This window comes from Schistocerca piceifrons, chromosome X (assembly GCF_021461385.2).
Source record: "Schistocerca piceifrons isolate TAMUIC-IGC-003096 chromosome X, iqSchPice1.1, whole genome shotgun sequence".
NCBI lineage: Eukaryota > Metazoa > Arthropoda > Insecta > Orthoptera > Acrididae > Schistocerca > Schistocerca piceifrons.
Genome location: NC_060149.1, coordinates 384,605,122 through 384,618,421, shown reverse-complemented (window position 1 = coordinate 384,618,421; position 13,300 = coordinate 384,605,122). Strand labels below are relative to the sequence as shown.

At 38.8% G+C, this 13,300-nt stretch overlaps 1 protein-coding gene across 3 annotated transcripts in view; it reads left to right on the top strand.

The window, feature by feature from the left end:
- Window positions 1-7,525: 7,525 nt before the first annotated feature.
- LOC124721650 overlaps window positions 7,526-13,300 on the top strand; it is a 169,427-nt gene continuing 163,652 nt past the window's right edge. Inside the window, exons 1-2 of one of the 3 annotated variants that reach the window (XM_047246716.1) lie at window positions 7,535-7,574; window positions 7,678-7,786. Coding sequence is in view for 1 of the 3 variants with exons in the window: in XM_047246714.1 (XP_047102670.1) it covers window positions 7,560-7,574 (15 nt within the window). In the remaining 2 variants the exon portion in view is untranslated. Of the gene's footprint in view, window positions 7,787-13,300 lie in introns of all 3 variants that reach the window. The other 2 variants (XM_047246714.1, XM_047246715.1) reach the window with 2 other exon arrangements.

Here is a 13,300-nt window from a genome sequence, read left to right as displayed (position 1 = left end):
TGCGGTTCCTTTATCATAAAAATCAACAGGTAAAAATTCGAATGAGGTATATCAGAACAAGATATGAGATTTGCTTGACTTATTTTCAGTAGAACTTGTAAGTAGGCTGTTTAGATTTTTATGTTGGTAACGCCACGTAGCGCTCTGTATGAAAATCACTGACTGTGCTGTGTGCAGTCTGTGACTGGTTTGCATTGTTGGAATTTGCTATTGTAGTGTTGGGCAGTTGGCTGTTAACAGCGCATAGCGTTGCGCAGTTGGAGGTGAGCTGCCAGCAGTGGTGGATGTGGAGAGAGAAATGGCAGAGTTTTGAGAGCGGATGATCTGGACATGTGTCCATCAGAGACAGTAAATTTGTAAGACTGGATGTCATGAACTGCTATATATATTATGACTTTTGAACACTATTAAGGTAAATACATTGTTTGTTCTCTATTAAAATCTTTCATTTGCTAACTATGCCTATCAGTAGTTAGTGCCTTCAGTAGTTTGAATCTTTTATTTAGCTGGCAGTAGTGGCGCTCGCTGTATTGCAGTAGTTCGAGTAACAAAGATTTTTGTGAGGTAAGTGATTTGTGAAAGGTATAAGTTAATGTTAGTCAGGACCATTCTTTTATAGGGATTATTGAAAGTCAGACTGCGTTGCGCTAAAAATATTGTGTGTCAGTTTAGTGTTGATCAGAATAGGTAAAGAGCGAAATGTCTGAGTACGTTCAGTTTTGCTCAGCTATTTGAAAATCAAATAATGTAAGAGGTTTATCAGCACAGTACTTCGCTAACTTTTCTAAGGGGACGTTTCAAACTGTGTGACGGAGTAATAATTTTATGACTGTTGATCTTTTCACTAGTTTGAATTTTTGGAATTCCTTCCAATGATAAGGTGTACCAAAATAATGAATTGTTTATAACACTATGGTGTAACTTGTCACTGGCTACAATCCTACATGCATTTCACATATGTTGGTAAAGCCTTTATAAATGGCTCTGAACACTATGGGACGTAACATCTGAGGTCATCAGTCCCCTAGAACTTAGAACTACTTAACCCTAACTAACCTAATGTCAGCACACACAGCCATGCCCAAGGCAGGATTTGAACCTGCGACAGTAGCGGTCGCGCGGTTCCAGACTGAAGCGCCTAGAAGTGCTCGGCCACACCGGCCAGCGGTAAAGCCTTTAATCACATTTTCTGCAATTATAAATTTTCACCAATCACCAGAAATTTTATTTCCACCAAGTTGTATCTCAGTCCTAGGTAATTGCATTGATGAACTAAAGTCACCCAACCCAATTGACATAATCTGCCTCTCTGAACACCATGTGACCACTGGTATAGGAACTAGGCCTAAGCACAATGAGAAACTCAGACAGGAGAGTACTGCAAATGTTAGAATAAGGAAAGGTTCTCATAAAAGTATAATTAAAAATAATGTAAGTATATTTCATCAAAATATTGGGAGTTTAAAGAATAAAGTAGATGAGCTTCTGGTTTGTTTAGAAGATTTAGAAGCTGAGAATGAAATAGATATACTATGCCTGTCTGAGCATCACATTGTTACTGATATGGATAAGGTAAATGTAAGTGGTTATAAGCTCTCTGCACATGTAATGAGAGAAAATATGGAGAAAGGAGGAGTTGCCATATATGTCAAAGTTATCATTGTGCAAAAAGTATAGAAACAAAAAAGTTTTGTGTAGAGAAACATATAGAAGCATGTGCCTGTGAGCTTAAATTAAATAAAGGCACATTTGTAATTGTAACTGTATATAGGTCCCCATCAGGAAATTTTCATCTATTTCTGAAAAATTTGGACTCCTTGTTGTGCTATCTGTCAGACAGGGGGAAGCAAATTATTATTTGTGGGGACTTCAATGTAGATTCTCTGAAAGAGGGTAATAGGAAAAATGACCTTGAAGTATTACTCGGTTCTTTCAATTTGACACCCGTTATTGATTTTCCTACTCGGGTGGTAAAGGATAGCAGCTCACTGATAGATAACTTCTTTATAGACCAAGATAAGTATAACCAGATAAATGCTCAGCCTGTTGAGAATGGTCTTTCTGATCATGGTGCACAGCTAGTTACAATATATGACATAGCTCCATTCAGCAATACTAAACAGTCCTCCAAAGTAGTACGTTCAGTCAACGATTTAACAATTGCAAATTTCAGGGAAAGCCTACAGCAGTTAGACTGGGATGAGGTGTACCGTGAACCTGATGCCAATTTAAAATATAATTTACTTCATGACATTTTTGTAAATGCATTTGAAAACTGCTTCCCTAAGAAAATAGTTAAATATACTCGTAAGAAACCTTGTAACAAACCATGGCTTACTAAGGGTATAAAAATATCTTGTAACCGGAAAAGGGAAATGTATCTGACAGCAAGAAAGAGTAGTGACCCAGAAACTATCAAAAATTATAAAAACTACTGTGTTATATTAAGAAAAGTTATTAAAAAATCCAGGAGTATGTGTATCATGTCTGAAATCAGCAACTCTGATAATAAAATTAAAACAATTTGGAATATTATTAAAAGAGAAACCAGTCAACCAAGAGCAGAGGAAGACAGTATTACCATCAAATTGAATGAAAACTTTACGAACAAAAAGTCAGAAGTTGAAAATATTTTTAATAATCATTTTCTAAATGTTGTGGATATAGTAGGATCCAGGTGTTCATTAGAAGATGCTAGGCTGTTAATGGAAGAGGCCATACCTATGCAATTTGATACAATTGAAATCTCACCCACTTCTCCCTCTGAAATTAGGAAAATAATAAACTTGCTTAAAAGCAAAAACTCACATGGAATTGATGGCATTTCCAGCAAAATACTAAAAGCTTGTTCTCAACAGATAAGTAAGATTCTCAGCCACCTGTGTAATAGCTCTCTGGAACAGGGCATTTTCCCTGATAGACTGAAATATGCTATTGTTATACCTTTGCATAAAAAGGGGGATAGATCTGATGTCAACAATTACCGTCCAATCTCCCTTCTAACAGCTTTATCCAAATTTTTTGAGAAAGTAATGTATTCAAGAGTAGCTTCACATATCTGTAAAAATGAAGTACTAACAAAATGTCAGTTTGGTTTCCAGAAAGGTTTTTCAACAGAAAATGCCATATATGCTTTCACCAGTCAAATTTTGAATGATCTGAATAACCGAACACCACCCATTGGGATTTATTTGTGATCTCTCAAAGGCTTTTGATTGTGTAAATCATGAAATTCTGCTAGACAAGCTCAAGTATTGTGTCATGAGTGGGACAGTGCACAAATGGTTTAATTCATACCTAACTGGAAGAGTGCAGAAAGTTGAAATAAGCAGTTCTCGTAACATGCAAAGATCAGCACATTCCTCAAACTGGGGAACTATCAAGAATGGGGTTCCACAAGGGTCAGTCTTGGGTCCTTTGTTCTTCTTATTATATATTAATGACTTGCCATTCTATATTCATGAAGAGGCAAAGTTAGTTCTCTTCGCTGATGATACAAGTATAGTAATCACACCTGAGAAACAAGAATTAACTGATGAAATTGTCAATACTGTCTTTCAGAAAATTACTAAGTGGTTCCTTGTAAATGGACTCTCACTGAATTTTGATAAGACACAGTACATACAGTTCCGTACAGTGAATGGTATTACGCCATTAATAAATATAGACCTTAAACAGAAGCATATAGCTAAGGAAGAATATTCCAAATTTTTAGGTATGTCCATTGATGAGAGATTAGATTGGAAGAAACACTTTGATGATCTGCTGAAACGTTTGAGTTCAGCTACTTATGCAATAAGGGTCATTGCAAATTTTGGTGATAAACATCTTAGTAAATTAGCTTACTATGCCTATTTTCACTCATTGCTTTCATATGGCATCATATTTTGGGGTAATTCATCATTGAGGAATAAAGTATTTATTGGACAAAAGCGTGTAATCAGAATAATCGCTGGAGTCCACCCAAGATCATCCTGCAGACATTATTTAAGGATCTAGGGATATTCACAGTAGCTTCTCAGTATATATACTCTCTTATGAAATTTGTTATTAACAACCAAACCCAATTCAGAAGTAATAGCAGTGTGCATAACTACAATACTAGGAGAAAGGACGATCTTCACTATTCAAGATTAAATCTAACTTTGGCACAGAAAGGGGTGAATTATACTGGCACTAAAGTCTTTGGTCACTTACCAAATAGTATCAAAAGTCTGACAGATAACCAACAAGTATTTAAGAAGAAATTAAAAGAATTTCTGAATGAAAACTCCTTCTACTCCATAGATGAATTTTTAGATATAAATTAAGAAAAAAAGAAAAAACAAAAATATTAAAAAAATAAAAAAATAAAAAAAATAAAAATAAAAAATAAAGAAAAACAAAAAAACACAAAAAATAAAGTTGTTATATTAACTTAAGTATGTTGTTAAATTAACCTAATTATGTCATGTATTGGAAAATTCGACTCGTTCCACATCATTACGAAATATCGTATTCATGATCCATGGAACTAGTATTAATCTAATCTAATCTAATCTCTTATGAAGATCTTGCTCTTGTTTCATAATTCTTTCAGTAGAATCTAAATAAATAAAGAACGAAAAATTTCCCAGACTCAGATTTAGTTGGTTTACTCAAATAATGTGATAGATTGAAGAAACTTCCTGAAAACGCGCCTTAATGTAATTTTAGTCCAATTCTTGGGTATTTCTGGTCATTTACTTGCAAATCTTTAAAAGTATTAATTGTTATTAACGTCTTCTTCTTCAAAATGTTTCATATAGACAACAAATCTCTTGGAAATTATCCACTTTCCCTTGGAATGCTCCATGCATACCTGTATATGTTGAGAACTGGAATACCATGATGTAGGTCTCATTTGGACTGTAGTAATTATGCTCCAATTAAAACTACTTTGTGACTGATGTTTCAATGAGTTGAGTGGTAGGAGCCAGACACCATCCACTGACAGCGGGCCCCACTCACCACCCATCAGTCTCTGCAATCTGTTAATCACAAAGTTATTTTAATTGGTTTACAACCACGCAAAATCCGTTAATAACCATGCCGACCCTGTGTCGATGCTGTACAGGGACACAAGATAAAGAAGATGGTGCCACACATTCTGCACTATACTTGACAGCTACACAATGTTTACCACATAATTTCATCATTTGTTAAAATTCTATTCGTGCCCATTTAATGGGAATACTGTTACTGATTTGTGTTAATCGTAGCATTGCGTTTGAGTATGAACATGTGGCATGTCCTGTCACATATGGCAGGCTGCTGAGTTTCTGTATCGTGCGCAATGTTCCGTTTTCGTGTTTCATGATTTTCGACACTTGTCAAAATTACTTATGTGGATGTTTAATAAGATAGATAACAATTATTCGTTCTTGTATGCATGCGTTAAACGTACAATTGCATGTATTATAGAGTAAAAAACTTTGCTTTTAATGTGCAACGAGACGTCCATTCTGCGAGCCTGGCAGTCCATTTGACAGCTGCGATGTGTGTTATCATATTGAAGACTCAGACCTGTGTAGAGTAAGCTATGATTTGTATGTATCGATATATATTTTCGCTAGCAAATAAATGTCGATGTTTTGAAATGATGTTCCGCTTCTCGTCACTTTACCACACAAAATTGATCAAGACATACGTTATGAAGTTTGCTTTGACCAATAACAAACGTTATCGTTATTGGTGCCTCAATTTCGATGCTATACTTCAACTTTTTGCATCACAGACGGTATTTCATGAGCTCACTCACGGCCGCCTGTATTAGAGGCCGGAGTCGTCAAGCTGACAATGACGTAGCCTGTGACGTCAGTAGGCCGGCTAGCGTGACCAGCTAGGCAGAGACTAAAGTTTAGATTTCGTCGAATGGAGAAGACGTGTCAGATATAAATACGCAATCACTTTTTTTGTAGATTTGGTCCCTATAAATAAGATAGTAACCTAGAAAAGCTAATTTCTCGTAGTATTACGCCGACTTTATGTCGGAATTACGCATTTTATTCTCGTTTCCTTGCAACGATGAACTTTTCAATAACTCACATGTTCTTCATATTATGACGTTTCTTACCCGGGATTTGGATATACAAGTTCAGCAAACAATTTTGTGAGTTGCCTACTAACATTATTTGCAGACTTGCAATTATTTCAGTCTGTTATTTGGAATGTATTATCATATTCCTTCCTATATAAATGACAAACATGACAAACACCTTCTTGGAGGCTGCACCTTACTTAAATACGATGGTAACCCAGGGAATATTTTTGGCACAGCTTCTGGTAAAAGCTGGTCTTTGACGAGGAAACTCGTGACAGTTCCCATCAGAATCCTTGTAAATCTCCACTCTTGATACGTCACTTTCTTCATAATGTTTAATGCAAACAAAACTTATATTTGATGGAGTCGAGTCCTTTCTGGGGATATTTCTTGTCCATCATTTTCTGTTTTCCTCTTCAGTAGGGAATCTGAACACTGAGATGTAACCCTCTTCATTGCTGGATTTGTAGTTGCTGTTGCAACCAGGAACACAACATTTTTCTGGCATCTGCAAATAGAATGATGCATTAATTGCTAACATCTTAAATCAAAATACCATTATGTATAAATAGGAAATGTGAATTTAAGTGGTCTGGTTTTTTCTACTGCTTGGACATCACGAAACACAAGTATACAATAGAATCAAATGTGTAGAAATATTCATAATATTAACACAAATCACTTAGGAGAAGATTCTGATACTAACCTTATGAATTCAAAACTTTATTTTCGAATTGTATCTAGAATATAGTAGAACGTTTGTTGCAATTGTGTAGACGAAAGTCGTTCACGTAGCACACTTGCACATATACATGTAAAAACACTACAAACTTCACAGAATTGTATACTTACATTGTGTTATATCTTCTACTGTAGTCACGACTACCTGTTATAATTTTTGCAGAGTCCAGTATAGCATAATTACACTGTAATGTCGGATAAAACAGACACCGCGAAAGTACGTAAACAACTGCTTCCGTTCGCTGCCTTATAGCCACAGCCATGCGGTAGGCCTTAACGTAACGTTGCCACATTTCAGTCCTCCGGCCTCTAATACAGGCGGCCGTGGCTCACTTCCATCATTTGGTACCGGGCTTAAGCGAATTTACGTGGGGGGATGTGACATCCAGCGTGAATACACCCTCACGTGACGTGGCGTGGCGGTCTGTTGGCGCCTAGTGTGAATCGCCTGTTATGCATCGTTGAAGGTTACGCAGGAGTGAATGTTTCGGCAGCATTTATCTAGTTGCTTAATGCTTACTAGTAGTTTCACATAAAATAACGTTCCCTATGAGTACTTTCAACAATTACTGGCAATTGTGTTCCACAAAAACTGTTGTCGGTCTTGTCAATTCAGGTAGGTGTAGGTAGTGGCGTTTCCGCTCTCAACGGATTTACCTCTCAAATATTGGCAATAGCTGCAAGTGTGTTATCTGTGATTATAACATATATCTTTGGAGAAGTGTCAGTAATTTGAACTGGCCGGTATGCGGTTGTTATGTGTTGTTGTTCAGTAAGTTATATTTCGAAAATGTTTGCGAGTTCATATTAAACAGGACAAGTGTAGAAGTAGTAGTTGCAGAGTAGGTTGTGTATATCGGGCTTCTTTCTACTAGCGACTGGAGCAGAAGCTGCATTCTTGTTGGCCTGCTCGTTGTCTGTGCCCTTCGCAGACATTCTTCAAATTAATGCTGTCACCAACCTCTGGCCTGACTGAGATTGTCTGTGAGTGTATTCTTTATACCATGGATCTCACTTCCTCAAATCATGCCTGTTAATAGAGTGTCTTCTGTTGCCCATATACTGCAGCAAAGTGTCAGTTTGCTTATAGTGTTAAGAATAGTCTACAGCAGCATTGGAATTTATTTAGCCTACTTCTTTACTCGTCTAAGGATCATTTCACAATGGTATAGGATTTGTCAAGGTAATACAGTGTAAATCAATAGGCCAAAATATACCATACTTAGCATACATAATATCCCTTTTTGATTTAGCAACGGGTACTAAGCCCTGCCCAAATATTTGTCTATTGCCGTCTGCTGTGAGAACGCTGTGCGCTATAAGCGCTGGCGTGCTCGTCCGTTTGTTGGAGGCATCTGAGGGCCGAAATCTGTTGGAGATTCGCGAACGGCATGTGACACGCCGACTAAATTGTAATGATAGCATATCGTTGTAGTTGCAATTACAAGGTTGGTTGGGGAAATGACATTTCCCATGTCATTGATAAATTACGTTAATAATGAAACTTCCTGGCAGATTAAAACTGTGTGCCGGACCGAGACTCTTAACTCTGGACCTTTGCCTCTCGCGGGCAAGTGCTCTACCAACTGAGCTACCCAAGCACGACTCACGCCCCGTCCTCACAGCTTTACTTCTGCCAGTGCCCGCGAAAGGCAAAGATCCCGAGTTCGAGTCTCGGTCCGGCACACAGCTTTAATCTGCCAGGAAGTTTCATATCAGCGCACACTCCGCTTCAGAATGAAAATCTCATTCTGGATACGTTAATAATACCTATCTACGGGACCAGTCAGCCTGTTGAGAGGAACCTATTTGTAGATACAAGAGAGTAAGTGGAAGATTGGATTGCTATATATATAGTCTGATGATAGACAATGCTGCCGGTCAAAATACTATGAAAGCGAATGGTAGAATGATGGATAGTAAATTTAAAACACTTAACTTTTTTTTACCACCATCTGATAACGAAATTAGGTGAAAATTTTACTATGACGATACAAATATCTGTTCTGTTTATGCGAGTTTTGCAAGAAGATGAAAGTAAAAACTATAGCATTTATGAAGGTATTTGAATTACTTCTCTTCAGTTTTTTTTTTTTATGGAAACCCAGGAGCATTAAGGCACAATAATGGATCATACACACAGGCCTGTTAGCATGAAATGTAAGAAAGTATTTATGTGATGAAACCCGCCTCTATAGCAGAGGTCGCTTACATGCGCCTGTGTAGTGGGACTCAATTCGGAGATAAGCAGGTTCGAATTGTGGCGGTTGATGAAATTTTCACTGCCTGTATTCGGCCAACAGAGGGAGGAGAGGTGGCGGCATAGTGTTCCTGGTCACCAGTCTTTGTGCCAATGTCCTAGATTAAATTCCAAACTTCGGGATTACAGAAGCGTCTGATTCCACCCGTCTGCTTTGAACCATGATGTCATCAATATGGCGGAAACGACCCCTCACAACGTCTCCAATATGGCACCTGTGAGGTCATTACATAAACACAAGAACAAACACGAAAATACATATGAAAAAAACACACACATCTCCCTTCAAAAATATAATCAAACTAACGAGCTCAGCGTGGGAAATTGGGGGTTTTTGAGTGGGGACAAACTAAATATAAACACACAAACGCACACACCACGACCCCAAACCACACAAAACGACGACATAAAAACACAAAATTCCCACATTCCTTTATACTAACAATACCCATAGCAATCGGTCACATCCCTTCACCTACATAGGTCAACCGCAATTGTCGATACCACAAAATAAAGACCAACACCCAGAAATTATCATCATCCTGCAACTATCAATACCACAAGACCAATTACTGCTGACGATACCAAAACACACGTACGACGTAAATTGGAATCGGACACTTCCTTTGGCCTATATAGGTCAACTACAGCTGACGATACCAATACAGAGCTACAGTGACACATTGGAATCAGACACTTCCCTTGAACTATAGAAGTCAGTTACAACTAACGATACCAAAACACATACAACAACATACATTGGAATTGGACACGTCAACAACAGCTACCGATACCAAAATGCATCTACAACTAAAAAATTGGAATTGGATACTTTCCTTATGTTACAAAAATCAACCCACAACTGACGATACCAAAACATCGAACACCTACACCTGGTATAAATAATATCGAACAACACATGAAAAACACCACAAAACATTACAACTCATGAACAACAGACTAAAAAAAAAAGACTACTTGCCATGAAAAAATTCTGACTATACACAATAGGTCAGCATCCCAACACACACATAACCCCCCCCCCCCCCCCCCCCCCCCCCCCACACACACACACACACACACACACACACACACACACACACACACACACACACACACACACACAAAAAAAAACTCCTAACCCACATCATCATAAAACAAAAACCTAAAGCCACAAACATTACCATCACCCCTCCCCGCCACATACAAAACCAACTCAACTAATCACCCTTGGCCTATACATTTTACTAACAGCCCTCAAAAAAATGCAATACTCCCCATGGACACTCTTCTGCCAATAATACTCATCTAAATGAGATTGGAGGTTAGAACGGTGCCTCTTCCCCCTCCCTACAACTGATTTAACTGCCCCCCAAAAACCCCTCTATTGTATTAGTACATGCCTCAGTCTCGTAATGCGTGAACTCTGAAATGTGATTGACAACTAAATGATCATAACCCCCTCTTCCCCAACCCCCTATAAGATGGAAAAGCTTCTGAAACTACCATACTCCCCACCTGTATATACTCTTAAATTAACCCCACCAATTCCCTCTTTGTATGCCCCTCCAAAACCCTGAAAATACAATCAGCATCCCCCCCCCCCCTAAAATAACGGCCCCCACACCCATCAACCAACTGGAGACTTACCCCTCCCATATTTTCTCTTCCCAAACTGCGACACATTTATATCAACCACCAACCTCAGCTCACCCAACTTACTCCTATACTTAACATATTCTGAACAAACTTCCCTACAAAAAGAAAACCAATCTAAAACCGTCCCTCTCACTAACACCAGTTCTCGTGCGCACAAAAACTGATGGAGGATCTATAACAAAAAATAATATGTCATCAAAACACACTCTCTCTCTCTCTCTCTCTCTCTCTCTCTCTCTCTCTCTCTCTCTCTCTCTCATGGCCAACCTTGACTTCTCGAACCAGGTACTGTGTCTAATGGAGTGCCAAAGGTTATCCTTTCAGCACCACCACAAGTCACACTCCCTGGTTCGAGACGCAGGAACTCTGGCTAACCGCATCTTCTCTTTAGACACTGCACTTGACTGTTTCAGCCAGCAGTCCAAACATCTGCAAAAATTTTATGACGGACATCATGTCCTCCCCCATCTCAGCATGCAACCGCGAACTGTTAAATTTCACGGTCATATCCATACCTAACAAAAGAAGCCACAAAATAAACACCTTACCACACAACAAACAGCAAACCAATAACAACAATCGACACCGCAGAAAGAAAATTAATTGATGACTCGCTGAAAACCAATTTCCGTTCTTCAGTCACTGTCAATACAAATTAATTCCCACTGCGACCAGCGACGCGCAAATGAACTCAGTACGCCACATAACACGCAGACCATACACACGCCACCAGAGGACACCTCCAACCACAACAAGACAAGTCTACAAACATGACCAACTCGTAAACTAAACTCCGCGCTATCGTGACGTCACACACAACACCACCCTTACTTCACGGGTCAAGGCCGATAGGTGAGACTGGATGCTTCCGTTAACCCCAAACCTCTCTGCAGTGTGCAGTGCCTTGTGAAGTGATGGCATGTGACACTGCTGATGGTGATTCATCCATCGGATGGGGATGTCGAGCTTGGCAACCCCCTTGGTGCTATTCGTGAGGTGTTGGGCTATGTGCCAACATTGATTTTCACACTCTCTCTCTCTCTCTCTCTCTCTCTCTCCCCCCTTTGTGTGTGACAGCACAAACCAATCACTACACTGTACAAGCACCCATCACAGTCATCCGTACAACACCAATGCACACGACACTTGAAACTTCATAACTAGTCGGAGGTAGGCATCCACAAGCCACCTCCACTAGGACCTTGCCATGAGTGGTGTTGCAGAATTCTTGCATCCACTTCCCCTGCACTCATTCCCTGAGTATGGAACTATTTTTGGGTGTGATGTCATTAACCACTGGTGCTTTGTCAGTGTGTCACCTGTGACATTTCTCTGTTACAATTAAGTGCAAAGTGGCACTATTCTCTGGACTTGTTTTTATTGAGTAGGTAGTGGGTTGACTGTCAGGAATTGTAGAGGCTGTTACGCAACATACTTTATAATGGTGGAAGTAAGAGGGGCTACCTGTGAGAGGGAAAGGGGGGGGGGGGGGAAATGGTGCGGAGTTCACATTTTTATGCAAATTTCATTTCCGTGAATTAATTGGAACATAGGCTGCCATTTTGGAATGTTTTATGCAGTGTTCAAACTGCCACGGAGACTGACTGGCTTTACTCATCCTGCCTGTGTAAAACTAAACCATGCACAAGATGTTTCTGTGTGAGCTGTTGTAGGTGTGCTAGTCTTTCCCCCTAAATAAATTTAGTGAAATTGGTTATTGCAGTTTCAGTTGTATGTCTTATTGAAATGTTACTAACACTCCTTGGTATATCCACCATTTCATACTGTTTAGCATTTGAATTATCTTTGGTGAGTCACTAAATGCCCCAGCCTTATCTAAGTCTGATATAAATCCCATATACTTGAGCATTGCAGGTGTGCGATTTCTGTCAAAATAATTTGCAACATGTCAGTTTACAGGATTAGTGTTTATGGCTGCTTCTTTGACATTTGTTTTGGGAATCCCTCCTGTATACCAAATTGATTTTCCCCAATACCAAGCTACCACTTTCACTCCCCCAACCAAACCTGTGAATGATTTCATTTCATTCACCCAGGGACTGCTAAGCCCAGCTTTGTACTATTAAACTAGTTACAACATATGATTTATTATTTATCACATGGACTATGTCAGTATTACAATGAGGGTGGCTGACATCTGCAGCTGTTTAAAAAAAATGTAGGCTTGGGAAACTTAAGTTTCAGTAACTGATTTGGTTTATCAATAATACCTTCACACAAGAAGTTTACAAAGTGTTTTGTCATCTTCAGGCACCCATGTGTTTATTAGTGGGATTAGTTAAAAACATGATATCACACCTATAGACTGATAATTGCATTAACATGACAAACTTATAAGACTTAAGTTACCAAATGTTAACATCACTAATGACAAAAATGTTAACAAAATAAATTCTGATATACTAGTGGGACCTCCACAGAAATTTTGGGCTGATATTACTCTTGCTATTAATGGCTGGAAATATATAAAGAACCTGAAAGTTTCATATCACACTGTGGAAATTGTCTGATGAGGGACATAAATACAGATTTGAAATGTGCAATGTATATGGGCTTAA